The following is a 26,734-nucleotide window of genomic DNA, read 5'->3' on the forward strand; positions in this document are numbered from 1 at the left end:
CTTGTTGACAGTTGCTCGTTTTAACTTTTATGAAGGCCTAGTCATGCGACAGTAGCCATGGGATAATTGTGAGTTATTTCTCTCGCGTGGACCGTGGTTATAGGGTAGGGAGAGGGTAAGCCGAATGCTACATAGTGCCCACGTTTCGCTTCATGGTGAAAGAAATGCCCGAATCTTCCCTTGTGGTTCGATCGGCTAACCGCCGAGAACTACCCGGCGAATAGGACCGTCCAATGAATTGATATGGACAGGTTGTCGTGAGTGAATATTTTGATTAACCTGTAGGCAATTGAAGCTATCGTTAAATGCCTTGAGTGCATAGAAATAAAGACCTTGAGTGGATGAGACAATGCCCAATTATATTGCCCTCTGATGATTATAATTTAGTGCCACCATCCTCTCACATGTTCGTAACAGAAGCGCTATTATTGAACCGTTAAAAGCTACCAATTACAAATAAAAAATTCCTTCAAACTCGAGAAAGATTTATTTAGCTTTTCTTTTCAAAAGCGGTATCTCAGTAAAACACGATTTCATTCGAAATATGTAATGCATTTGATGTAAATGATTAAATTCATTAATTCATGGATCAAATGAATATTTGAGACGTGATAAGGCAGGAAACAACCATTTTTCAAGTTTGAAATTCCACTAAGTAAAGGTGCATAAAGTGATTTCCTTTGTTTGTAGGACATCGTTTCATTCCCGCGTCCGTGTCTATGTGGGAGTTGGTTGATTTTTTCAAGATTCCTACAGATATATTTTTTAGTCCATTGTGTCGCTGGTTGAATCTGTTATCTGAATTTCGTGCGCTTTATCGAATGCTGATGGAGACCTTATAGCAAGAATTCAACAGAGCTTTCTTGCAGGGAACCGCTGACATTTGAACTCGCTTTACTCTCTCCAGCCTTTTAATGGGTTATTGTTATGTCTGTCTCATTGTGTGCATTTAGGCTTGAAATTGCAAGTGGCCTCACCCCTATTGGCTTTGAAGAGTATATTGGTAAGTTTTTTAACCCACCTATGGATTATTCAATGATGATGTAGGTATCTACTCAAAGTGGCATTATGGTTGATCACTTTGACAACTTGACGCATAATGCTGTTGTATCAAAATCATGACTAGCCTAGCAAAAGTATTAGCAACTCTTTTTTCTAACATTTTCTGCCTTTCAAAAGCATGGGCTTCAAATTTACATGGTGTCAATGTAAGCCTATGTCAGTTGGGGAAACTACGAGGAGCCAAACAAAAATTGGATTAGCCAATCAGCGGCTGGAGTGGGCGGGGCGATGACCATATATGGTCATAAAATCAGACAACTTCATCTTTTCAATGAATTTTAGCATTCAAATGAAAAAATAAGGCATAAGAATGTTTTTTAACCACACAAGACCTACACTCACCCGGTGCATAATTAACTGGCGGCTCTAAATCGCAGAGTTACAACGCAAGGTCAAACCGTGATTGGCAAATATGGCAGATTGAAACAGACGCGCCAAAAAATGTAAGCAGTTCCATGGTTTAAAAATGTCATTATTTTTATTATTTTGATTATGGTTTTTCTAATTGTGGTTAAGTTATTATTTTAGAATTAAATATTTTTGTTTATTGTAGTTAAATTATATCTTTAAAAAATTTTCTTTCATAAAACCAATCCATTTATTGAATGGCCAGCTGATTGTGACGCCCAGAACCTGCAGAAAAGCTGTTTTCCTATCGCCATTTTCGAGTCAATTCGCCGAATTTAATCAAATCACGCTAATTCCTAGTGAAAAATGGAAGCCTTTTCTCTCCAATAAGTGGACGCGATACCGCAAGTACCGGCTTGTTATACCGTTTTTCACCCTTAGTAGCGGGGGCTGCATTTATGCCCATATATGGTCATCAAAAGTCCATTTATTGACCAATCAATTTTTTGACATTCGCCTCGTAGTTTCCCCAACTGATGTTTGCTGTGGGTTGTTGTCACCCTCTGCCTGCTGGTGTGGCTCATTGTCTGTTTCAATGTTTGCTGGTTGGCTTATGGTGAAACCAGAGTTAAAAGCTATTTTCTTGTGTGGTCAAGGCTCATTAACATGGCAGGATTATCAAACCTTCATTGACCAGGGCTGAAGGTTTCAAAGTGAAAGCATATGCAGAGATGTTTTTGATAACGTACCTACAATATTGAAAAAGATTGTGGACTGTTCAGACACTGTCATTGCCAGACTTTTTGGTAGCTGCCTATCATTGTGCCATTCTTCTAGAATCACATGATTCCTGAGTTTAACATGGGCTAACCTTATGAAGTTATGTGACTTATTTTTTGCTCTAGCCCTTAAGCCCAGGACAGGATATGAGCAGTAATTGCCACACATTTTGTATGTGGACTGCTCTTGAATGTAAATACAAATGCAATACAAATACAATACAGGACCATCTGTGCTAAGGGTGACCTAATTTGAGATCACACAGATCACTCTGGTTCACAGGGGTCATTATGGGTCACATGGGGCTAGTTAAGGTCTCCAGTCTTTGGAGCAGGAGGTACTTATATAATCATGTAAATTGACCCCAAATTTGTGATACAGGTTTATGCCTCATGGCTAAAAGACATACAGAATGAATTATCTAAGGGTCAAACATGTGTCAAACATCTAAGGGTCAAACCTGTTGGCCCTTGTGATGAGTCTTGCTGTGGTGGGAAGAGATTTGAGATGAATATTGACCTGGAAGTTTACCTGGAAGCTGAAAATGTCCAGAGGCTAATTTTGAGTGGTGGTCAAAGGGGTTCTTTGCACTCAATATTCATAGCAGGGGATCAACAATGTGGGCTCACTTATCAGCTAAACTATGTGATGTATGAGCAATGAGACCCTTGCTTGTGAATGAATGTTTAAAGGGTAGCTGTTCAGCTGATAGGCATGCCTCTGTTTGCACATTTCAGCCCCGAAGCTGTCCAAAATGTCGTCTGGCAGCTGTGCGGGAGATGCCGAGTCCGGCCAGGGCAGACGGCCGATGCGGTGGCAGCACGACCGGCGCGTGATGGGGCCCGTCACCGTGGAAACGGTGATGCCGAGGCTGGTGGAGGGCGCGGCCGCCGGCGCCGGCACGGCGGGCTCGGCTGGACAGGTGCAGGCGGGGGCCGCGGCTGGAGCTGCCTCTCAGCAGGGAGCCACGCCTCCACCGTCTGCAGCTTCCACCAGAGCTGCGGCTGCCGGCGCCTCGGGCTCCAGCCCCGGCTCGGCCTCTCGAGGAGCCACCCCGCCGGCGGCCACGGCGGGCCCCTCGGGCACCAGCCCCGGCTCGGCGGCCACGGCAGGCCCCTCTGGCACCAGCCCCGGCTCGGCGGCCTCGCGGGGCGCCACGCCGCCAGTGGCTGCCGGCGGCGGCTCGGCGGGCGCCTCCCCGGACACACTGTCGGCGGAGGGCGGGGCGCGCCGCTGGGAGCGCGACCGCGCGCCGCCCGACGGCGACATGGTCATGGGTCCGTCCGGCAGGGCGGTCTCGTACGCGGAGCTGGTCAAATCCGGCCGGGAGCCGTCGCTGCCGCCGCGGCCCAGCAAGGAGGGCACTCCGGCCGACGAGCCGGCGCTCGAACAGAAGCCGTTCATCTCCGGAAACCCCTTTGTGGAGGTTACCAAGGGACTGCTGCATCTTTACAAGGAGAAGTGAGTGTCTCATCAATATATTGTGTAATGTACCATAATATATGTATAGCTTTCTAAACCCAGTAAGTATCAATTTGTATTGAACTCATAGTTCAAATGTTCCACTTTATTACGGCTTAGGTGCGGTCAGATGACAGACCCAACAGATTTTATGCCATCTGCTGCGTCCTCTCCACTGAACCCTGTACCCTACGGTCTATCATGAGTCTATGGCGGCATGTTTCTGGTCTCGGACGTCGCTGACAGCCTCAGTCCGCCCTCAGCGCGATGACCAGCCTGGAGGAGGGGACGGAACGTTCAGAGATGATCTGTATGATGTCGGTGCCGGCCAAGATGGCCATCCACGACCTGCTGCAGTTCACGGCCGCCTGCTATCCGGACATTGAACGGATGCGTATCATTCGCGACAGCACGCCCAACCAGTACATGGTGCTGCTCAAGTTCAAAACACAGGTGGGTTAGGAGGGGAGGAACGAATGGCAGAGTGGAATGGGGTAGAAAAGAGATGAGTGGATTCGAATTTGACACCATATGAATATAAGTATATAAGCAGCAAATGTCGTGGGCAGAAGAGATGAACTTGATAGTTGGGGGGGGGGGGGGATGACAACATACGAGTGCGACGCTGCTGCCTGTTTGTTACGGTAGATTTGAGGCACGCTGGACGCCCCTACCCGCCGACCTGCAGGCTACAGCTCTGTCTGAGTACCCCTGGTGGGGCTGTGCCACCCTGGAGCGCCGTTTAGTGTGACCCTGTAGCCCACCATGGCATCCAGCCTTGTGTAACATGTAACCACACTGGTGTCCTTCCGCACTGTGTCGTCAGGCGGCGGCTGACGAGTTTTACCGCAACTTTAACGGCGTGGCGTACAACAGCCTGGAGCCGGAGACGTGCCACCTGGTGTACGTGTCGCGCGTGGACCTGGTCAACGAATCCGACGAGGCACGGCTGCCCATACCAGGTAAGATGGGAGGCGGGATTGACCATACCAGGTAAGATGGGAGGCGCGGCTGCCCATACCATGTATGTAGATTGATCAGGGGTAATTAATGGAGGACGTGGGTACTGCTGGTCTGTGGAGGTGGACACTCGATACTGTCGTAAGCGGACACAAGTACAGTTATGTCGATCAGGTCCGTCGGAGTACCATTTTCCACTCAATGTGCACGATCAGCCAGTGTTTTTACCGAACTAGCCCCTCCCTGATCTCCACTAGCGCCCCCCACTGACGTCCCGTCTGTCCGCGTCTGTCGCCAGGATTCACGGAGCTGCCCACGTGTCCGGTATGTTTGGAGCGGATGGATGAGTCGGTGGACGGCATTCTGACCGTGCTCTGTAACCACACGTTCCACGGCAGCTGCCTCAGCCAGTGGGGAGACACCAGGTCAGTCGGGCAGTGCTGAGGACGCGGCTCATACAGCTGTGTTACATTTGGGGCAGATAATGTGCGTTCGTCGGGATGTAATTAGAAGACGGGTTACATCAACGCGCGGGCTTCATGCCTCAGGCGGGAGTGCAGGATTGCCTAGATGGTACATGCAATGAGTCATTGTCTGGGCGGGAGTGGGTATCTTTGGTTGAAGGAGCTGTTGGAGGCTTGCTTAGGGAGAAAAGATAAAAGCAATGTTCTTCTGCAGAATGTCATACTGGTTCGATGCTTTTCTGGCATGAATGTAAATCTTGCTCTGCAGCTGTGTACTTTTCAGTAAAACTGCAAAAGCTGCAGCTACTTTTGCGATTTTGAATATGTGAGATGGTGCTTTTTGCTATGATGAATAGATATACATATGCAAAAATGATCAATAACATGGCAGCAATGTAAAACTTTTATTGTAAAATAGGTCAAATATGGGCATATGCGTATTTTACCATTTTCACAATAATTCACAATTTTCTACAGTTTTACTGAGTCGTTTGATAAAAGGTAACAATTCAGTATAAGCTTTGTTTGATGCCTAGTTTCATTATTCTCAATAAGGTACGGACCCGCTGACCTCTCCCGCCCCACCCTTCCGCAGCTGTCCGGTGTGCCGGTACGTGCAGACCCCGGAGCAGGCCGAGGATAACTTCTGCTTCGAGTGCCAGGCCAGCGACAGTCTGTGGATCTGCCTGATCTGCGGCCACGTCGGCTGCGGACGCTACGTCGGAGGGCACGCCTACAGGTCAGTCGCTGGGGGCGGGCGGCGGGCTTCACGGGACAACTGTGGGAAAAGAGTTTGGCTGACACGTTGTTACGGTGGAGGTAGGGGACGGGGGGAGGCGAGGTGGCGCGCTTTAGTTGTATCTTGACTGTCATATGTAATATCGTTAGCGCTTAAAGTGACCCTCCCACCTTAACATTAGTTTTGAGTTGAGATAGCCAAATTGGTGGCCATGGCCTGAAATTACCGGTTTGGGCACTCACAACATCGAAAAATGCTTTAATTCGGAGATATGGAATTTCAAACTTGCAGTTTTCGGATTCTAAGGGGCTAATGCATTGGAATGCCCCCTTAGAATTTGTGACGTCAGCGGAGATCTAACGATTTTTAAATCTTAGACTAAATAAAACCATCGTTAACACGTGGTGGTATGCGCTGCTTTGCGCGCAACGTCTACCGCACTTCGAGACTGCCAAATTATTGCTTCCAAATAAGTCGCTATACAGCGGAGATCCCAAAAGTAAACAAAAGTAAAAGCCTAATCTAATCTTGAAAACCAGTGAATATTTTTCGGGGAAATTTGGTAGATATTCATTTTTGATCGTTCCGAGCCAAGGGACATCACATTTATGCCAATTCATTAACTTAGTTGAAGGTGGAAGGGTCCCTTTAATGTAACGTTTGCAAGCACTTAAAGTGCCTCTGAGCGGAGAGCGACATCTGGCTTTTGGCGCCTGGTGTTTTTTTTTCAACAAATGGTCGGACCGGTTAGAACATGTAAGAGGGCGACATTGTAACTTGTCGCTTTTCCATATCGACGGAGCTCGGGCATCTCTCGCACTCCCTCACCCCGTCTCCCTCATAGAGATCTTATATACATCTCTGGTTCTCTATAGATCTCTATGGTCTCCCTCCCCTCCTCTCTTTTTCTCTCGCGCTCTCTTTCTCTTCTCCTCTATAGCGATTCTTATTGTCGCTCCTTGTTTCAGTCATTTCCTGGACACGGGCCACACGTATACGATGCGTGTGGGCAGCACGCGCGTCTGGGATTACGTGGGTGACAACTTTGTGCACCGGCTGGTACAGAACAAGGAGGACGGCAAGATGGTGGAGGTGGAGGACGGACGAGAGCCCGGACAGCGCGACTCCAAACACGTGAGTCGGGGCCGGCTGAGGCGCACATAGGCTGGTCCCGGGCGGACGTACACGGTTAGGTCCCGGCTGGTCAGTGAGGCCAGGAAGGTGTAGTGGGGTACCCGTCGTAAGCACCGGCGTTGGGAACGGGCGGCGCCGCTGCCGACTAGTTGTCTGGGTACAGGGCACTAAGTGTAATGCTGGTCCTGGCCGTTTTACTCACTTGGCTTCGGTTGTTCTAAGACGACTTAGGTGTCACTGTGCGGACAACGCTACGACTGACCTCAATTACATCTGCAACTACCCTGTGACTGTACGTCCCCTCTTTCGCCCCCGTTAGGCGGACTCTGAGGAGAAGCTGGAGGGCATCCAGCTGGAGTACACGTACCTGCTGACCAGCCAGCTGCAGTCACAGCGCCAGTACTACGAGGAGTGTATCGCCCGTATTGAGAAGGACGGACAGAAGCAGGCGGACGAGCTGCGCGAGCGCACCCGGCAGTCGGTGGAGGAGACGCACACGCTGCGGGAGCGCGTGCAGCAGGCCGGCCGCGACCGCGCCGCCGCCGAGAAAAAGGTGAGCACGGGAGCTGATAAAGTCAACAGACGTTGAAAAAGTGAGGGACAAAGGCCCGGGCATTCACCGTGCGGGCACAGCCGACACAGTGTAACACATCCAGTGCCAGAATATTGCGGACCAAATGCTGATAATGATATTTTGGGTTTACGGGTCTATGCTGGGTCAATTTTGGCATATGGGTAGTAATGAACTTCCTGCCTTTCCGCCTTTCTCCCTATCTGTTTCACGTCGAATATATGGGTCTCGAATGGAGATGTTATGACATTGCGACTGGACCTAGTCAAGCGGCAGTTTCACAGTCACTCGTATCAACATGTTTTAGTGTGGGTGGGCTTACTTGCTGTGTCATTCCTTCATTGACGTCATAGATACACAATTCGGCGCATGCAGGCCTTGTACTTATTCGCCGTTGCTATAGCTTACCGCCAAGATTGAACGCGCTTACTTTATCTGCCGCCTTCCGTCCTTTCGAGGTGGTGCATGATTATGGACTGAATGGTTTTATAGCTCATGTGAAACGCTCACCCACGAAGCCACTACACCGGTTTGAAAGTGAGCGAATTCCATGAGGTGGCCGAGGTGCCATCTCTTGTTCCGGCGAAACAATAAGCTACCCTGTTTCAAGTAATTTTACTTTCGCTGCTGATTAAAACAGATTTAACGAGGGCCATGATTTGCAAGTGCTCTGCAGACGTGGAATTGCGCCGTGACATTTCACTTCACATGATCGCTGGCCCTCTCAGATAGCATTCCATCCAGCCGTGTTTTGGGCAGTTCTGCACGTTTACAGACGTTTCTGGCGTCTCGCCCAGTCCTGCCGCCGGACTTTGTTTGTTTTTCTGCATTCCGTGGGTGGGTCGGCCGGACGTGGCGGAGCCCCAGAAGGGGGCGTGTGCTTGACGTATACGCTGAGCTGATAGTAAAAAAGGTCATGGCTGTACTAGGACAAACATACGCAGGCGGTCATGCGTTGATGGTAGTGTTTGATTCTAACCCCAGTTTCACTTGTTTGATCGAAGGCCATTTAAACTCGAAAGTCGAGAGCCGGGGTCGCACAATGCAGCAGGGCATAGTTATAGGATCGGCAGGGTCGTTGGCCCGGACCCCGCGCCGATTTGCTAGATCTTTTAACCGACACATGGGTAGGCCCTATCATGATAGAATCAGTCCAATGCGACAGTCATATGTGAGCATAAATATCGCGTCGACTCGACTATAAGTGTTTAATGACCGCAGCCGTTCGCACTTTATTGCAATCAAACATTCTGAATTGCTTCCGAGGACTGAGGAGCTGGATTTGTAATGCCTTGTCATGCTGACCTTGTGTCTCCAATGACCTATGAGTAAGGACCTGTGTCTGGCTTACTCTGTACTTACATAACCACACTGCACGCCCCGGCCCGTGGTCCGCCAGTTGGTGCGTCGCGGTTTATCATTTGCGATGCGCACATGTGAACATGACCCTGCCTCCTGCGCGCCTCCCTCTCCGTCCCGCCTCCCTAGAATACCCATCCAGCGTTCCATTGTACTCGTTAGCGGCTAAATGTGAGCTGTGCCTCCTCATGACAGGCGTGTTCATGGACGTCTGCGTCGTCATTGGCTGCGTCGCGGGCTTGACGGACTGCCTTAGTGTAGCTCTGACCCGTGACTGACTGTGGTCTGTGTGACGCATGGCGTGGCTCCATCAGTGACGCTGGCGAGATACAGCGTACTCGTGAGATGAGTTTCGCGCGGAACGGAGCTATTCCAGTGCGTGTGTGGGTCGGTTTGGTCTGGCGTGCCCTCATTTTATCCGTGTGGCGTGTTTGATGTTAGGGCGTCCTTGGCATTAGGCCCATAGTCGGGCGGAATATCAAAACATACAAGATGGTCATCCATGCCGGGCAGGGGAAGTAAAGAATTGGTGGTTATATAACTTTTTACGTTTGCTTTCTTTTCTGATGCAGAGTTATTCTTCGCCTCTATGACAAACGTGGATGTTTCGCGAGCAATCCATCTTCTCGCTAATGGTTGATCGCAATAGGCATAGGATAGGGAGGTTTAGCACAGTCATGGTGAATGATGAGTTCCTGCGCATTGCCGCCGTAAGTTTCCGTTGGCAAAGCTGTACGGTTATGTAATGTTCAACGTATGTGATCTCTCCCTCTGAGTTATGTTTCCTTCTAGTTCCTTCTTATGATAAATTCGGAGAATCGCATTACGAATAAAAACATTCAATGCTGTTCCTGAAGTGTGGTTTTATTTGATTTTGCGGAGTATGCATTGCCGGAAAATATGTCGTATATCAACACATCTCAACCATGTTGATTTTCAGCGTTATAACAACTGCGCCTTTGCCTTGTAATGATGTGTTTTTGTTGACGTAGAACGTATGAGCTGCGCTCTGCGCGCAGAGTGCACGGTTCTGCATTGTTAAGTCCGCTTTGCTTACAGGCCATATTCCGAATTCCCTGTATTTGCGATTCGTTCAACGTCAGTCTATCATTTCACCGGTGCGATGTCCAAGTAGCCATGTCACCTTTGCGACTTTATCACCAATGCGAAGTTCGAAAGATATTTTCCCACTTTCTCCAGCCTTGCATATAGTACAGGTATGGCCTGTATTTTTCCTACCTTCCTTTTTGATTTGTGATAAAAGGAACATAACTACCTAGGTGATATCGAGCGCCTATTTCTCTACCCCTGCCCTCAAGACCAGCAGTTTCGCAGCGTCTGACCCTTTCTGTCTTTTCTCGAATCCAGCAGTTGACACAGCGTCTAAACTGTCTGCCCTTCATGTTCACTGTTCAGCAGTTGTCCTCACGTTCAGCACTTGACGTAGCTTCTGTCGTTGTCCGCAGGTTCAGCAGTTGACGCAGCGTCTGAACCGGTGTCAGAAGGAGCTCGATGAGGAGAAGCAGATCAACAAGTCGCTGCGAGAGAACCAGACTGGGTGGCAGGATCGCGTGAAACGACTGGAGACCAACCTGGGCGAGATCAAACGCGAAAAGGACAAGGTGAGATCGGCGGGCGAACCTTACCCATAACTGTCTGAGAATAACCCAACATTCGCTGATGTACGCATAATGTCCGTATGCTCATCAGTTATAGTTATCGCCAGATAGTCACCTCTCCGATTCACTTGGGGTGATTGCGTCTATTGAAAGATTGTTCGCGGAGCCCTGCGTGCTTGGTCTTTCGTTAAGGGATCTGAGTGACCGAAGCGGATGGTTTATATCGCTCTTGCCGCCATTCAGCGTTGGTACAATGCCAAGGTTGATATTCCCGACCGATTAGTAGGATGTTTCCGAGCTGGGATGGAACTCGGGCCGATCTTCCACCACAGAGCTTCCTGCCCTCTCCTCTGGTCACGTGACCGACCTTCATGCTGTTGGCACTAGTCACGTACTTGTTCACGTGATCAACAAACCCGTCATTGACTTGAGCTGTTAGCTCTCTGCGCTTGTCACGTGATATTCAGGGAGTCGAACGGCGTGATACGGTGGCTGATCACGTGCTGCTAACTCGGTATGGATGCCTCCAGGCTCCGTTTTTTTTCCTTCCGCCCTGGCAGGTGACTGACAGCCCCGTCGCTTAGTCGCCTTGTTTTGACCAGCATCCAACGTCCGTGTTTTGATGAATTTGCATATCTTCTCGGTGCTAATCCGAATATCTGTCTCAATCTAACCCAGCCCTCGCTGTAGTTTTCCGCACCCTGCCCGATGCCATCCTGGTTCCTCGTTCCGCGGCCACTCCCCGTCTGGGTCCGCCCCGCCCCGCCCCAAACAGTGTAATCCACGCAGCACGGCGCCGGCATCGGGTTTCTATCTAACACCGGCCTGACGCCCGCCCGTCGTCTGTGACACTTACTCCTCACGTGAGTGTAGTGAGCGACGCAAACATCGTGCGCTGTGTGCATAGAGAGCAGCAAAAACGGCGGCCGGCCGGCCGCCTGTGCCCTGAATAATGTATATTGTGGTGCGTGCTGCCACTGCAGGGCGCAGGGTGAGATGGAGAGCGACAGAACTGGACAGTCAGTGGACAGAGGTGTGGAATGTGGCGACAAGGGGCTGCGTCTGTGCCTGCGTCTGGATCTGGGTCTGGGTCTGGTTGGTGCGAATCGTTGCTGAACAAGGCGCTTCCTTTTTTCTTTCGAAGTTCGATTTGTAGTTTTTCGAGACTGCATTCGACTGTGTGGGTATACGGCATATACAGTGACATTACCTTTTTTTGGTATTGTCTTTGATATATTTGTTAGAGCTATTATACGCAACGATGTAGCGTTCGGTTGCCTGCTTTTTGTGTCGCAATTCGCAGCGCACCAAAATCTGTACTTTTTCAACACCAGCATCCAGATGTCCTAAAATCCACACAGGCTCATCAGCTGTCCGGTTGTGAAACATTTCATCAGCGCCACTGAACTGGCAGCTACTGGAGATGTCGGGAGGGGCCGCCCCGTGTCTGCGTTATATCAGTCTGACTGCCTACAGCGCCTGTGACGGCTTGCATGCATACGGCAGAGACCGTCACCGGGACGCGTATTACCTAAGCCGCCGAGACAGTAGTCAGGACCCTTTGCCTGAGGTCCGCGGCAAGATGCGGAGGCTGGACAGCCAAGGGCTGACAAGAGCATATCATCAGCCATCAAGAACCGGGTCCCAACCTGGTCCGCTGGATCGGGACGTTTCGCTGGTCCGTAGGGGCCTGGACCGTTGGTCTTTGGGATTAAACTGTCTGGTCCCCAGGGACCAGACCGTGCTGGTCTGTCATGCCGAGCGGGATTCCATGCGGCCCAGTGCCAGCGTCTGGATATAGCCAGATAGGAGTGGTCAATGTATGTTTACGAAGTCGGCGAACAGATTCCGAGAGCGGTTAGTGGCCGGTCCAGGCGGGACCTTGTTCAGACATGGATAAACACTGTTTGTGATTGGACTTTGGCCCATGTTCAGGCTGCTTCAGAATTCAGATGTCGTGATCTGGTAATGTTTCATTGGAATGCTGCCCAGGTTCAGATATGCAACATAATCAAGACCGATCCAGATACCTATGTCAGACCGTTCGTTCTGAGTATTCTAGAAATGAAGGGAAGAAGAAAAGAGAAGAATGTTTGTGAAAAGAAAATCATTTCTTACACATCCTTTGATGCAATGGTACTCGTTCCAGAATGATCGCACAATCACCTCGTCGGCCTCCTTAGATACCGTCACCGGCCGTCCGAGCCGAGCCCACCCTGTCTCCGACGGGCGCGACGGCTGACCCAGCGCTCACACCACCCGGCGACAACCCCTAGCTGACCCATCCCCCATCGAACCCCGCTGACCTGAACCGCTGACCCGCAGTAACCTGACCCAGACTGACCGTGCGGCCTTCCGGTGGCCCCTGCTGACCTGGTGACACCATGATTCCTAGACCGATCCCCTCACCGTATCCTACCCCACGTACTGAAACGTGCTGACCCGTGCGCTGATGTATCTTCACACTGACCCGCCTTCCGCCGGCCCCCGGTAACTACAGGGGAGGGGTGTCGACCTGCGCCGAGGGCGGCGCGTCCGGTGCTGAGTTGAGTGGCCTGCATTCACAGAACCAGTCGGCTGCGAGAGAACAATGTAATGTTATCACCAAACACCACGTATCACATTTTGACAGCGGCGGCTGTTATCCTTTGGTAATGCTCAGTATCATGTTGTCGCTCTCGGGCATACTATCGGGTATCGCGATAACTATCGTGGCAACGGAGAAGTAAAAGCACCTATGTGTTATGCTATTTTACAAGACGGCTGTGTCTTTAGACGGTGGGTGCGTCTCTGTCCCACACGTCCTAATGTGTCCCGCCGTGCAATTATTTGAGGTTTGTGTAACATATTCTCCCTCTGTGTGAATGCCCACAGGAGGTGCAGGATCTGAAGGAGCAGGTGCGCGACCTCATGTTCTTCCTGGAGGCGCAGCAGAAGATCGCCGCCGAGCCGTCGTCCCTGCAGCAGGAGCTAGCAGAGGGCAGTATAGTGGTGCCCGATGCGCCGCCCACCAAGCCTGCCGGCGGGGGCGCGCGGAGGAAAAAACGGTAACGTTGAGCGCCTCAGCCGCGGATGGACCGCTAAGGTAACTATACTGCGACCTGATGGCAAGGGTTGCTGCTCTCGCCGGAATGGTGTCGCCCGCTCCGATGTTGTGAGGAAGGAAACCACCGCGGCCGGGAAGATCTTCTTCAGCAGGTGTTCTGTGATGGGCGGCGTCAGGTCACCGGGCGCCGGGATACTGGTGTAAGGTGAGGAGAGGAGGCACCTCGCCACCGACTGGCGGCTCGGGCTCGGCCGGAAGACAGCCTCCCTGGCGACCAGTGTCGGGCGGTACGGTGACCTGTCGAGTGTCGCGTGTCGCTGCCTCTAGCTACCAGTGTTTGTTCACTGGGTACCCATATCGGCCCGCCGTCACCAGGGGCAGTGGGTGGGTCGGACGCGTCACTGCCCCGCGCCGCGCCGGCCGCTGGTGTTACCAACAATCGTCTGTGATGCGCACGAGCTGTGCAGTGTTCCCCGGGTCGCCACCGTGCCCCGGAGGGAACTATCGGGATGTTCTGCTCGGAATGTGGCGCGTGTCTGTTGACTTGTGTGGCTTATTTACCCACAATTATGCTACTCATTAGCTAATTCACGACAGTCAAGCTATTTGCACTGCAGGATTTGCATTAGTGTTTGTAATGTGTGTGCTTATATAATGCATCATGTGTAACGACATCCATCAATACACCATCCAAGCTACCGCTGTGAACTCAACTTTTTACTCGCTCCCTGACGCTCGATAATGGCTCAAGACCACACGAGAGCCATATGACGGTGGACTAGGCTGCTCGATATTGCGCGATAAGTGAGTTGTTTGGGTACCGTACTCCGCACATCTCGCGTCTCCACTCTGCCTCCGCACAGCCCTACCAGTGGCCTCGTCTGCCGACCGCGGTCACTGCCCGGTGCGGCAGACACGCTCCAGCCCGGGGCGGGTCCGCTACCGTCGCCGGGGGCGAACACGCGCGCCGCGGCAGCAGTCGCCGCGTTGCGACACATCCGCTCGGGGGCTGATGATTGGGCTGTGAAACCGTTGTAATTAGTGTAACGGGTGGGCGCGACACGTGATTAACCCCGTAGTGAGTGAACCCGGTACAGACTGACTAGGAATTGCGAATGGTACCGAGTAGCCCTCTCGGCCCTCCTTCCCGTCCACAGACAGACACGCACACACGTCTCGTAAACTCATCGTAAATGGTATCGCTTATATTTCCTATTTTCTACGAAAATAACGTGAGCGCCTTTGATGTTTAGATGAAAACAGTAATGAGTATGACAAGTGATACAGTGGGCTGACATAAGCATTCAATCTACACACTGCAGTCCGCGGTTCCGGGACACCCGGAAAACCTACACACACTCCTGAGCATTTGTCGCGGGCCGCATATCGAGCGATAGGTCACTGTACACTGGTCTACACAAAATGTCATCTAGGGGGCTTACACGAGTGTCATGCAGCGTGGCGTGCCTCAGAAAACGGGTAGTGGCCACGAGGTGAGTATCACAGTATTGCATGTCATGGCTTTGGCCTTGGCCGTAGCAGACTTGAATCGACATTTCAACAAATGGACACGGACATTTGTTGTCAGATGGTACGACATATTACCGGGCCGCTCGTGGGGGAGGGAGCCTGGCGGGCGTCTGTATGATGGACAGACACCGTGGCGGATCGTTCAGCCGTCCCCGGGCCGGGCTGTCGGTGCCGCCGGCGGTCAGCGGTCTGACTAGTGACCGTCCGTGGAAACATCCTCCAGCCTCTCCGTCCTCCAGTCCTCCATCTTCTCCGTCCTCCAGCGCGCCGCGCTCAGTACGGCAGCGCCTCCTTCAGCGCCGCCCGCTTGACGATCCGCTTCTCCTCGCACTCGTTGCCCCACCAGCTACTCTTGACGCACTCGGTACGCTTCTTCAGCACGAAACACTTGGTGCGCACGATGTTGAAGAAGATCTTGCCGACCATGTTGGCCGCGCCGGAGCCGGTCATCTTCAGACACGTGTGGAACCTGCGGCAGAAAGGACAAGTGGTCAGTATCATCAGTGGTGGAACAATATGCTGATAAACATACGAGAGAGTGTTCTAAGCTTGGTGTGGCGAGTGGCTCCAAAGTCTATGGTAAAACGTTTATGTCAAACGTTATTTAACAATATGCTGATAAACATACGAGAGAGTGTTCTAAGCTTGGTGTGGCGAGTGGCTCCAAAGTCTATGGTAAAACGTTTATGTCAAACGTTATTTGTGGGCTGCAAGAAAGCGTAGTAAGACGATCCGCCTAGCATTAACCTTTAACTCTGCACTGCAACATCACTGGGTGGGCGGACCTTGTCCCAGAGATGGCTACTACGCCAGAAATGTGCCCCCTGAGACGGCCCCGGGCGCGGTCTGGCGTCCGTCACCGCCAGCCGGCACAGATTCCTCCGATTTGGGGGCACCTCGGGACTACATGGGCGCCTTGTAAACAGACACCGGCCGGCTCTGTACTGTACCAGATACGACCAGTTGCCGCCCGGTGTCGGCGCCCCGAGTTACTACCCGGCGGGGCAGTCTGCGCCCGACTGGGCAGCAATGCAAATATTGTGGTTCAAAGGTCCGGCGTTAACACGTTCCCCACAGTAAAAACCCTACCAGCAAAGCACATACCACTGGCCAGCGTTCAGAGTAGGGCCTCCTAGCCACACCAGCTCCAACTAGTGTCTCCATAACTCTATCGCGGAGTTTTGGAGGCGCCTGCCGTCCTCTCACCTTTCGTCGCACGCGCAGTGGTTGAGCGTGGAGATGCCCCAGTTGAAGAGGCCATACTTCTCCTCGAGTGATCCGATCCAGTAGGGACACTTTTTGTCGTGGTGCCGGCAGCAGCGGTCGGCGCCGGCGTAGCCGCCCAGCGTGCTGTACGTGGTGGCCGTGTAGCCCTTGCCGCACCACTTGGTGCCGGGCACGCGGAACACATCCAGCAGATCGCGCCGGTGCCTGCGGCCAGGGATGCCACGGTACAGTCTGGGTACTCACCGGGGATAGCCAGCCGAGTGGAGGAACGGGTTAGGAGAGCCGGTGGAACAGAGCTGCTCAGTCGGCGGCGAGGGGTGAGGAGGGGAGGATAGCCCGGGAGGTGCCTGTCTGCCCTGCTGTGGTACTCCACCTACCGTCGCGTCGCGAGCCAGCCTCCCGCGGCGTCCGCTGCTCCCTACCTCCGGTCGCAGATGCAGTGAGACATGGTGAACAGTCGGAAGTTGAACAGTCCGTACTTCTCGCTGAGGCCGGGGATCGCGTACGGACAGTAGTCGTGTGAGCGGCAGCAGCGGTCGACCGTGTGCAGGCCGCCCATCATAGAGCGGCTCTGCGCCAGTGTGCCGTCGCCGCACCACTTGGTGCCCGGGTAGATGAGCTGCAGGTCCCGCTTCGTCCTGTAACGACCGGCCGGCCGCTCAGCGGACTGCGGAGCCTTCCCGCGCTGATCAGACTCGGTCCGACCCTCAGTTAACGGCCGGGGACCACGACAGACTAGTGGTCCCCAGACCGAAACCGGGAGCCGACAAGCTACCGCCCCTAGACCGAGACCGCCGGTCACCGGTCGGAGACCACGACAGATCGGTGGTCCCCAGACCGAGACTAGAGACCAGCAAACCAGTGGAACCCACTGCCCAGGCTCCGACCGGGACCACAGGCCACGATACACCAGTGGTGATCAAACAGAGACCGCCCGTCCCGGCCGAAGACCACGACAAACCAGTGGCCCCCAAACCGAGACTGCAGGCCAGATAACTAAATGACGAATGGTATTCCGTGCGAAAGATGCCGGATGGAGGTCCAATATTTCTATCACAAAATAGTGTACATGTCATGCAATCAAAAATTGATACAGCACCCAGGATTTACTTATAAAATTTGTGTGGATTGAACACCCGACGAATAACGGGCTTATCTTCTTTGACTTGAAAAGTTTGTGAGCATCCAAATTCGAACTTTAAATACGGTTGTAAGCCACAGTCAGCCCTAAAAACACTCCACACTTCCCGGAGTTACAACCAATCTCCAAAATACTGCGTGCACTAAAGCCCCAACAACTAGGTGAACACCAAAGTCGGTTGCCTACCGATAATGGTAGAACCGTACGGCGACTCAGTCGGCTCAACGGTGAAGAAAACACGGTTAGCACCCAAAGCGACGCCGACAGTGCCGGCTGGCATGCAGTGGATCGGTTTCCGACCGGAAAACTTACGTTTGGCTGGCAGACAAGCACTTCCCAGGGAGGGGAGAGGGAATCAGCGTGCAAGGCTGGGACGGTGGGCATGGCTAGGGCAGTGGGCGTGGCTGAGGTGGTGGGCGTGGCTGAGACGGTGGGCGTGGCTGAGGCGGTGGGCGTGGCTGGCACGGTGGCCGTCCCGTCCCGCTACCAGAGACCCCGGCGAGTGGCACTGAAGTGTCACCCGCCGGCGTCACACCGGCAGCGGGATGGAACAGCGGGCAACACAAACACATAGATCACAGATAGAAAAGGCGCAAGAGTGGTGAAGGAACTCAAAGCGGGCTGATCGTGAGATAAGATTACCCGTGAAATACATGAAGCAATTTCAAGACAGGCTGATAACTACTACTTCAATACTGAACCATGAGTTACATAATACCCCATTACCAGAGTTAATCACAATTCCGAAATCCACTACGACACACAGTCAACTCAGCCTACCTGGTGATATAGGCTTCAGCGTCCGCCTTCTCCTTCGCGTTGCCGTGATGCTTCTTGTGGGCCACCTTGCGGATCATCTTGTGCTGCTCCTTGCAGATGCGCCTCATCTGCTTGTAGTCGAGGTAGCCGGCCAGCTCCTCGGGCACAGACTCCAGCAGCGTGAACGTCGCGTTCGTCATGCGGTTCTGCACGTCCAGCTGCTCCTGGCCGTCGGATTCCTGGTCGGCGGCCAGCAGGCGCGCCCGCTCCACGTCATTGTCGAACGACTCGAGGAAGGAGCCGATGACGTCCTTCCTGCGGATGTACTCGCAGTCCTTGAGCTCGCCCTGGGCCGTGAAGATGGACTGGATGAAGTGCCGTCCGTCGGTCACCTGCCACAGGTGGAGGCCGCGGCTGCAACAGACAGGGAGCGGTCGGGTCACACGGCGGGCTCGTACCGCAGCAGCGGCGGCGCCGGACGGGTTGGAAGGACAGACAGCGCCCCGGGCGAGGCCGGTCCGCTCCGGGGAGGTCCGGGAATCAGCAGCTCATCAGTATGCAAGGGGCGTCAACCGCTAAATTCCGAGGAAACAATGGGCTTTGGAGGTCTGGAATGCCGGACTGTTTGCACATAGCACAGATAATACCGCGTAACAGATGCTCTTATCACTTTCAGAACAGGTAAACGAGGGTGGCCGTTGGCTCACTCGTGCCGTTAGCCTTTCGTTCACCACGAGCCGGACTCCACGTGGCGCCACCTGTCCAGCCGGACCAGCTGTACCGGTCTTTGGCCAGACAGGTGTGCGAGCGGGGAGGGGAGGGAGGGAGGGAGGAGAGACCGGCTTTCCCGCCGCGCCACGGTGGTACGATGCCAGTGGGCGGGGCCTACGAGCCAGGCCAGACGGACGCACCGGGAAATTACCGTCCCAGGGAGCAGGGTAATGAGGGACTGAGGTAACGAGGGACAGCGAGGGAAATCTGGGCAGTGGTCTGTGTCTGACAAACTATTTGAAATGGAGCGAACTGAGCAGGGTCGGACATAGCCGAGAGGTGCACGTGCCTATCAAAAACGAACTAGAAATGGCTAATGAAGCAAAATCAAAATGTGATGCAAATCAAGTATACACGGAGACGAGTAACACGGAACAAAAATAATACACAAACGCGTTTCGGCTAAATCGCCGTCATCAGCGTCTAAAAGGAGAACGCTGATGACGGCGATTTAGCCTAAGCACGTTCGTCTATCATTTTTGTTCCGTGTTATTTTGCTTGTCTCAACTGAAATACGGAGACGATTAAAATGCCATTAATAAAACGCGCTTAATGTTCTCTAAGAAATTAAAATGATTATGGAAACTGAACACCTTTCATATCTTTAAAAATGTTGTTTAGAAGGTAAAATCTCAAGAAATGCAGAAGCCAGGTCATCCAAGTAAACGTCGCAGACACAGATCTGGCCTATGGTTAGGATTCGTTAGTGTTTCATCCTCCACCAATACTCACGTGACGTTGCCGTCGACGGTTTCCATGGCCGTTTCCTTGGCGTGCACTCGGTCGAAGTGGATCCTCGTCTCCCGCTCGCCATCGCCGAGGTAGTCTACCGCCAGGAAGTTGTTGGCTGCCGCCGGGGCGGCCAGAACCGCCGCCGCCACCACCGCCACCGCCCAGACTCCTGACTGCTTCATGGCTAGTGGTCTCCGCTGATTGATGCGGGCGCACGCGGCTATCTGTGCCGAATGGGCCGGGCCGCCGGCCGGCGCCGCCTATATCCCATCGTTCGGAGCGGTGACCCCACGGGCGCGTGGTCCCACTCGCCGACGGCCAATCAGCGCGCGGCTCGCCGTGACGTCAGAGACGCGCCCCCGCGGCGGCCGATGAATGGGACGTCTCGGCGGCGACAACAGAGGGAGGCGGCCCTGGGTGAGAGGGGATAATGGGCCGCTGGCGGGCACACACTAGACAGACAGACGAAGGGGAGGGGTGGGGTGCGCAGGACCAGGGACGGATGGCGCTGGGGTCGGAGCGAACGGTCTCCGGCCGAGGAGGTGCCGCAGAACGTGCTGCAGCATAAGCAGACAGGACGGCTACCGGTTAGTCACTGCGGGCCCAGTCATTGGTAGTAGTGGTGGCTACGCGCCACATACCATAGTAAGCGTATCCGGGTAAAAAACATCCATGTATCAGGGCAAAAACTGTAGTAGGTGTATCAGGACAAAAACCATAGTAGGCGAATCAACAAAGGCCATGGTAGAACCTATGTGAGTCAGGGTAAAAGAAAGGAGCATTGTCGGTGAGTGAGTTCACAAACACTCCAAATGCACAATCATTCGCATTGCATATGCTATTCGAGCCATCGGTCTTCAGGACGTTCCGCATTCCCGGTTTGAATTGGTCTACCCCGGAGCGACGGAAGGCACGGCCAAAGCTGAGTTCCTGGACCCAAGTGAAGTCAGACCGGAGGTGCAACAACTTCATGTCGTAATGTGCTCCGAGGCGTGTATTGATGCATCAGTCTGGCATTGGGTCGCTGGTATCACGCCACGCCAACGTCATATCTGCCGTGCCCCTCCCCCCCCCCCCCCCCCCCCTCCACAGTCAAGTGCCAAATTTGCTCAAGTCACGCCACTTGTGCTGCACCAATCCAGTCGGCAGACGGACATGTTACCGCGTACCATAAAATGACTCACCAACTGATGTCGTGGAACTCGTCAGAGGGCGGAGGCTCTTCCGGAGGTCCTGCGCGACTGCGTGGGAGTCCCGTGGGCGACATGGTGAGCCGCTGCTGCGAAATGGTAGGCGTGTGTTTTCAGTTTGTATCCAGTAATATCACATACATATGTACATACGCGCAACGGCCGTTCCCGATCGCCTGTCTGCTTCGGACTGTTACAGTGTCACTCGCCCTCCACGTCACAGCGTCAGTGGAGCGTAACGCGGCGTCACACGCACGACGTGACGAAGAATATGTAGTTATCATGGTCAACTAAGTAATTTCATTTGCAATAAGCTTGAGCTCCACAATTCCAGTGCTGAGTGGAAAAACACATGTTTAACTTCCCTTCAACGAACTACGCACGAGCTCAACAATAACCAGTTCGTAATGGGCCATGCATGCATACAAATCATTACACTAATTAATTACCAAAACCACCAGCCACCTTGGCTGGTCCTAGTACGAAGGACGGTGTAGAATTACAAGGTCGGAGCGGCGCGTGCCGGGGGGGGGGGGGGCAGAGCAGGGGTCCTGGCATGCAGGCGGCACCGCCCCCGGTCGTCCCGTCTCGGGCGGCTGCCACAGCTGGGAGCCATCCCGAGTCCAGACACGGGCCGGCGACTGGAGACGAGCCACGGAATGTCAGTCGGACATACCCGCAGCCCCGAGCTGGGTACTTGGCGGACAGCCGCGCGGCACCAGAGATCATCTCGTAGTTCACAATGCAGAGCAAAAGACAACTGCTCGAAAGTTAACGAGCGCAATGGACTGAAGAAGTGACGAGTCATGCCTTGATTTGAGTTCTAAGTCAGACGCACCATTTCTACTTCTATGTGGATATTAAACGGACGATAGCCGTTTAATAAACTATGGTAAAACTTTTTAACTATTTTTTTTTAACTTTTAAACGTTTAATAACTATGGTAAAATCTAAGATCATATTCGCAAAATCCTTCCGCAGATGTATGGACGGTGAGATAAATAGAGCTGAGATACGATAAGAGACCGTGAGATAAATCCGTAGTACGGTGAGAGTCAGCGCAGATACGGTGCTGCGTCGATCAGGCGCTTTCAGCCATTCACCCGGGCTACCGCACTGCACTCAGGAAGACTTCCACTGCCCCAGATAGCATCCCGTAGTAAACGTAGTACTCCACTTCACCACGTGTTTACTACTCCCTGTCACAGGAAACAGGAAGGAGCAGGTCCTGCCTCGTGACCGTGAATAAATGAAGAGGACCGTGAGTGAGTCACGCTCGCCGTGGCAATCCATATTCAGTGGTTCCCGAGCTGATAGTTGCGTGGTCATGAACTAAAGCTGGTAGTTGCCGTGCAGTTCTGATGGACCGAATGTCCTTTGATCAGACCTTTCAGAAGTCACCCAGCCACAAATGTGAATGAATGGATATTCGGTATAAAAATAAATACACGTACTGATAGCGATATCATATACACGCGTGGGCATAGGACCAAATGACGGACTAAAGGAAAGCTGCGCTGTGATCTTTGGTCCGGAGGGCGGCGAGGAAGGGATAAAGAGGTCGATAGGCTCACCACCAATCTTGACGTTGGGCGGATGTAGAGTTCAGATTTAGGACGAGGGACGTAGGACCGACGGCCGCACGCCGTTCCTTAACCGTCTGCTCGACGGTGGGAGAAGGCTGGGTCGTGAATCCAAGTGAAATGAGTTGACAAGCCTGAGGAAAAGAATGAGAACAGAATCAAAATTAGTGACATTCCTATAAGGTGTAGGAACAGAGTGAGAACAGGATTAAAATACCAGGGACAAGTGTCCCAATATATCGGTCTGGAGAGCTGCTGTGTGGCAGGAGTAGTTATCTGTTTCTATCCTCAGTCATCTCACTGTTTCAATGTAAGGATCTTGTCTCCAACACTCAGCCTCATCAGTGGCACCCGACAGATCGCCTCCTCCCGTACCGGCCTCAGCACCAGTTGACTCGCGAGGTCTGTCTCCCCGAGATGGCCCCTGTCGGGGATGGGTCTGTTCTATCACATGACCCCGGTCGCGTGGCGTGGCGTGTGGATGACGATGGTCCACGTCTCTGGTTCCCAGAGCCACCCGACCGGTTATCTATCTGATGAATTTGACAGGTCCGTTTCTGTTGGGTATAAATTATAAACGGTCAATATCTTTTGGGTGTGATCATTGCTCGTGCCTTATGGGCTGCTGAGTGCTGTTGTCATAATGCAAGGTCAAGGTCATTTAAAAATAAATTACCTGACATGTGGAATGCAGCATTAATCACGCCTCAACCAAAACGAGCGCCCACTCCCCTGATCGAGCCTGCTCGACTGAGAGCAATATAGCCTGCTCGACTTAAAACCTGCATGCGGCACATATAAAGTACCCACCGGTCGACCCGGCCCCGCGACCCAGAAACCATATAGCAGCGCCTCTGGCCGAGCGCTGTGCCGACGGACCCTCTCTCAGCGCCGCTAACGCCGACAGCGAGTCGGTACATATGATGACTGGTTCTGGTGCGTCCCGCTGGTGTTCCAGGATGTGGTCCAGCGTCACCTGCAGGGCGACCATCTCCGCTCGAAAGCTGGAGCAGAGTGTGCCCGCTGGGACACGGAGCTCGGTGCGGCTGTCATCAGCTCCGACGATGAGGGCGCCAGCCCCCCGCGGAGGATCCCGCCGCTCGACGAGCCGTCGGTCCACGCCCACGTCGCGCACTGCGTCATGGACGCCAGGTGATGGAGCGCTGCGTCTCTCTTCGTGGACCTCGCCGCACCGGCGGGCAGCGCGCCAATGCTCAGGTTGAAGGTGATCTTGCCGGTGGGCGTCCACGGTGGCGGTCGCTCTGGTAGCAGGGCCTCAACCGGCAGCTCGACCCGTAGCTCCCGCAGGGCCTCCCGGCCTACTTGGCGCCACCCCGTGACCAGCTTGAGGCGCTGAGGGGGGTCAGCCATAGCGACCGCTCGGAGGGGGTCGCCACGAGTCCGCCGACGCCCTGGCAAACGAGGCTGCGACGCTGGCACAAGAAGACGTCATGCTCGATGTAGACACCATCTACCGAGCGGCAGTCCGCACCGCCAGAGACCGCGCCGCAAGGGACAGGCCGACATACCCGGACCCCGACCGCAAAGCCGCAACGGGGTGGTACAGAGAGCTTATGGGTGCAAGATGGCCACCACCTCTCACCAACATGGACAGGACGACAGCAGTAGACGTCCACCAGATCCGCACTGGGCGCTGGAGCGGCTCGGCGCAGTTTCTCCATTCCATCGGACGAAACCCATCTGCGGACTGCCCACAGTGCAGGAACCTCGACTGCCCTGCAGCTCGTTGCCCGCTGTGCGGCGAGCAAGCCGACACACCTCGACACATCCTGCTGACCTGCCCGGGACTGATGGGGGTTCGCCTCAGAATCCCGGCGGTCGGCAACATTCTGCCGACGGTGGAGGAGGTCAGGCGCGGCGACACGGTGGCGGCCCTGGTGGCCGCCTTCAGGGCCCTCCAGAGCTGAAGCTACACCGCGGCTCTGCCGCGGATGGAGGGGATAACAACAACAACAACAACAACCCAGAAACCAGAGGCCGGCCGGCCGGCGCGGCACGCAGACGACCTTGCCCACCGTGCACGGCCCCATCCATCGGACGATGAGTGACGTCACAGTGTGATGTCACCGCTGGTACCGGACGGACCGGATAATGGGGCTCAGGTGACCGGTCCGACAACAGACACGGTCGGTGTTTTATCCGGGTGAACCGGGGGCTAATCCAGGATCACAACGGGATGCCCACTTTCCAGCTCACCGTCACATGCTTCAAACACGAACATCCTGTAGAAAACTGTGATTAACCCGCGCCCTGGTGGGGTCTGTTTATAACGCGACCTGGTGGGGGGGGGGGGGGCTATTTTTTGCCCCCCCCCCCTCGTATCTCCGAAACTACTGGACGGATCCGCAAAATTCAAACGGCGTTCGAAAGGCCTGTCAAATTTGTCGAAGGAAACCAAATTTCATTGACCTCGGGGTCACCGATGACGTCACAGGTCAGGTCAAAGATGAAATGTTTCACCGTTCACGGGTCTTCTAGGGAATGTGCTATAACACCGAAGAAAACGCATTTTGTCGAGAATCAGCGATAGGGCGTCAGTTGCCTAGTAGATATGTTGCTATTAGAGGTCACTGACAATACCAGGTCACGTCACAGGTCAGGTCACCAAGGGTCACAGGTCAGGTCACATGAGCCCAACTTTACTAAGGTTGTGTGATGCATGTTTTATGGCCAGTTTTTCATTTCCAACTCAATGGTGTTGGTTATAAGACTATCAGGTACGGTTTAGGTCACTTTCTGGTGAAGTTCAGGTCAAGGTCAGGTCAAGGTCAGGTCAAAAAAGTTCAAATTTTAAAGTTGATAGTTTTGCATAAAATGGGTATTGATTCGATGCAGCTCGTCACGGGGAGTCTAATGGTGGTCTTTGTTTTGCGCTACGGGGTCTAGAATTGCTAAAAATTGAGTTTAAAAATTTGACGTCCAATTTTGAACAGTTTTTTCGCTATAACTTCGCCAAAAAAAGAGGTATCAATCTCAAATTTGGTATGTGGATGGAAGGCGGTAAGGACTATCACATATATTCCGGTTTTTGCGAAATTCAATTTTCTTTTTTGATTTTTCAATCATTATATCCAAAAAAATTATTTTTTGATTTTTGGGGGTCAAAATCCAAAAATTTCAAAAATCCGAGATAACAGTTTTGTAGCCCTGTCAATTCTACAGCTTTTATGTCCTTATCATTTTTCTGTATTTGCAAAGCTATAGGCCTGACAGCTCTTCCCGCGAAACCCTTTTTTGGGTCGAAAACGGCAGAACATGACGTCACTCTGACGTCATTTCCGGCCAACCTATCATAGCCTTTGGAAAAAATTTTGGTCACCATATGTAAAATTGATGTCCGGGAGGGTACTGAAAGTTTGGTGACGATCGGCGCAGCGGTTCTAGAGATATATCGAAAAGTCTGGAGGGGGGGGCAAAAAATAGCCCCCCCCCCCACCAGGTCGCGGGTTTACGTATAACTTGATTTTGTTTATATCAAACCCTATTCCATTCGCCCGTTGTTTCCGTTGACTCATACGAATTATGACCACACCTCCGGTGGAAGCCGTGGGTTGTCACTGTCAGACATTCTTCGGTAGGCTGACCTCATTGTATACCTATGCCTAGCCATCATGCTCTCGATATGCTCAGAACCCAATGTCCGTGAAGTTAGCGTCAGCAACAGCAACGAATACAGCGTCGGATTCAGAATCGCTTCAAAAACTGCCACCAGGTCAATTGGGGGACGGGGAACACTAATATGACATTTATTTTGCCCTAGCTCCCTTCCTTCATCCCTTAATTGTCCCTTAAAGGACGGGGCGCGTCAAAAGTGCCCCAAGGCTTCGTCTGATCGCCAAAATAATGGTCGCAATCGATTCCTCGGGTCAATATCTAACCTCAGTCGAAGGTTCCAGACCTGTGCCTCCTATCCTTCATCCCTTAATCGTCCCTTAAAGGACGGGGCGCGTCAAAAGTGCCCCAAGGCTTCGTCTGATCGCCAAAATAATGGTCGCAATCGATTCCTCGGGTCAATATCTAACCTCAGTTGAAGGTTCCAGACCTGTGGCTCCTATCCTTCATCCCTTAATCGTCCCTTAAAGGACGGGGCGCGTCAAAAGTGCCCCAAGGCTTCGTCTGGTCGCCAAAATAATGGTCGCAATCGATTCCTCGAGTCAATATCTAACCTCAGTCGAAGGTTCCAGACCTGTGCCCCCTATCCTTAATCCCTTAATCGTCCCTTAAAGGACGGGGCGCG

The 26,734-nt window shown here is 53.0% G+C and overlaps 2 protein-coding genes across 3 annotated transcripts; one reads left to right on the top strand and one right to left on the bottom strand.

Moving 5' to 3' along the window:
* Positions 1-710: 710 nt before the first annotated feature.
* On the top strand, positions 711-14,251 carry LOC122379927 (BRCA1-associated protein-like). Its single transcript, XM_043362583.1, has 10 exons — positions 711-1,003; positions 2,928-3,651; positions 3,915-4,104; positions 4,478-4,613; positions 4,910-5,036; positions 5,671-5,814; positions 6,783-6,948; positions 7,268-7,501; positions 10,345-10,500; positions 13,372-14,251. The coding sequence occupies exons 1-10, from the start codon at positions 928-930 to the stop codon at positions 13,546-13,548; spliced, it is 2,130 nt and encodes a 709-aa protein (XP_043218518.1). The 5' UTR covers positions 711-927; the 3' UTR covers positions 13,549-14,251.
* A 482-nt stretch (positions 14,252-14,733) lies between these two features.
* LOC122379928 lies at positions 14,734-20,111 on the bottom strand. Of its 2 annotated transcripts, none has more exons than XM_043362584.1 (4): positions 19,704-20,111; positions 18,222-18,614; positions 16,280-16,504; positions 14,734-15,542 (listed from the first exon to the last, which is right to left on the bottom strand). In XM_043362584.1, the coding sequence occupies exons 1-4, from the start codon at positions 19,883-19,885 to the stop codon at positions 15,347-15,349; spliced, it is 996 nt and encodes a 331-aa protein (XP_043218519.1). In that variant the 5' UTR covers positions 19,886-20,111; the 3' UTR covers positions 14,734-15,346. The 2 variants fall into 2 exon arrangements, with proteins under 2 accessions (XP_043218519.1, XP_043218520.1); XM_043362585.1 differs by lacking the exon at positions 16,280-16,504 and adding an exon at positions 16,723-16,938 and having other exon boundaries at positions 19,704-19,967.
* Between the last annotated feature and the right edge of the window lie 6,623 nt (positions 20,112-26,734).

This window comes from Amphibalanus amphitrite, unplaced genomic scaffold, assembly GCF_019059575.1.
Source record: "Amphibalanus amphitrite isolate SeventyFive unplaced genomic scaffold, NRLGWU_Aamphi_draft 000087F_arrow, whole genome shotgun sequence".
Lineage (NCBI taxonomy): Eukaryota > Metazoa > Arthropoda > Thecostraca > Balanomorpha > Balanidae > Amphibalanus > Amphibalanus amphitrite.

Bases quoted from the DNA above. Each gene is read 5' to 3' on its own strand.
- LOC122379928 (XM_043362584.1), bottom strand. From the start codon at position 19,885: ATGAAGCAGTCAGGAGTCTGGGCGGTGGCGGTGGTGGCGGCGGCGGTT. The intron at 18,615-19,703 runs GTGAGTATTGGT...TGTCTGTTGCAG, and splicing joins ACCGTCGACGGCAACGTCAC to CCGCGGCCTCCACCTGTGGC. The intron at 16,505-18,221 runs GTAGGCTGAGTT...CCCTGGCCGCAG, and splicing joins GCTGAAGCCTATATCACCAG to GCACCGGCGCGATCTGCTGG.
- LOC122379927 (XM_043362583.1), top strand. From the start codon at position 928: ATGTCTGTCTCATTGTGTGCATTTAGGCTTGAAATTGCAAGTGGCCTC. The intron at 3,652-3,914 runs GTGAGTGTCTCA...GTCCGCCCTCAG, and splicing joins CTGCATCTTTACAAGGAGAA to CGCGATGACCAGCCTGGAGG. The intron at 6,949-7,267 runs GTGAGTCGGGGC...CGCCCCCGTTAG, and splicing joins GACAGCGCGACTCCAAACAC to GCGGACTCTGAGGAGAAGCT.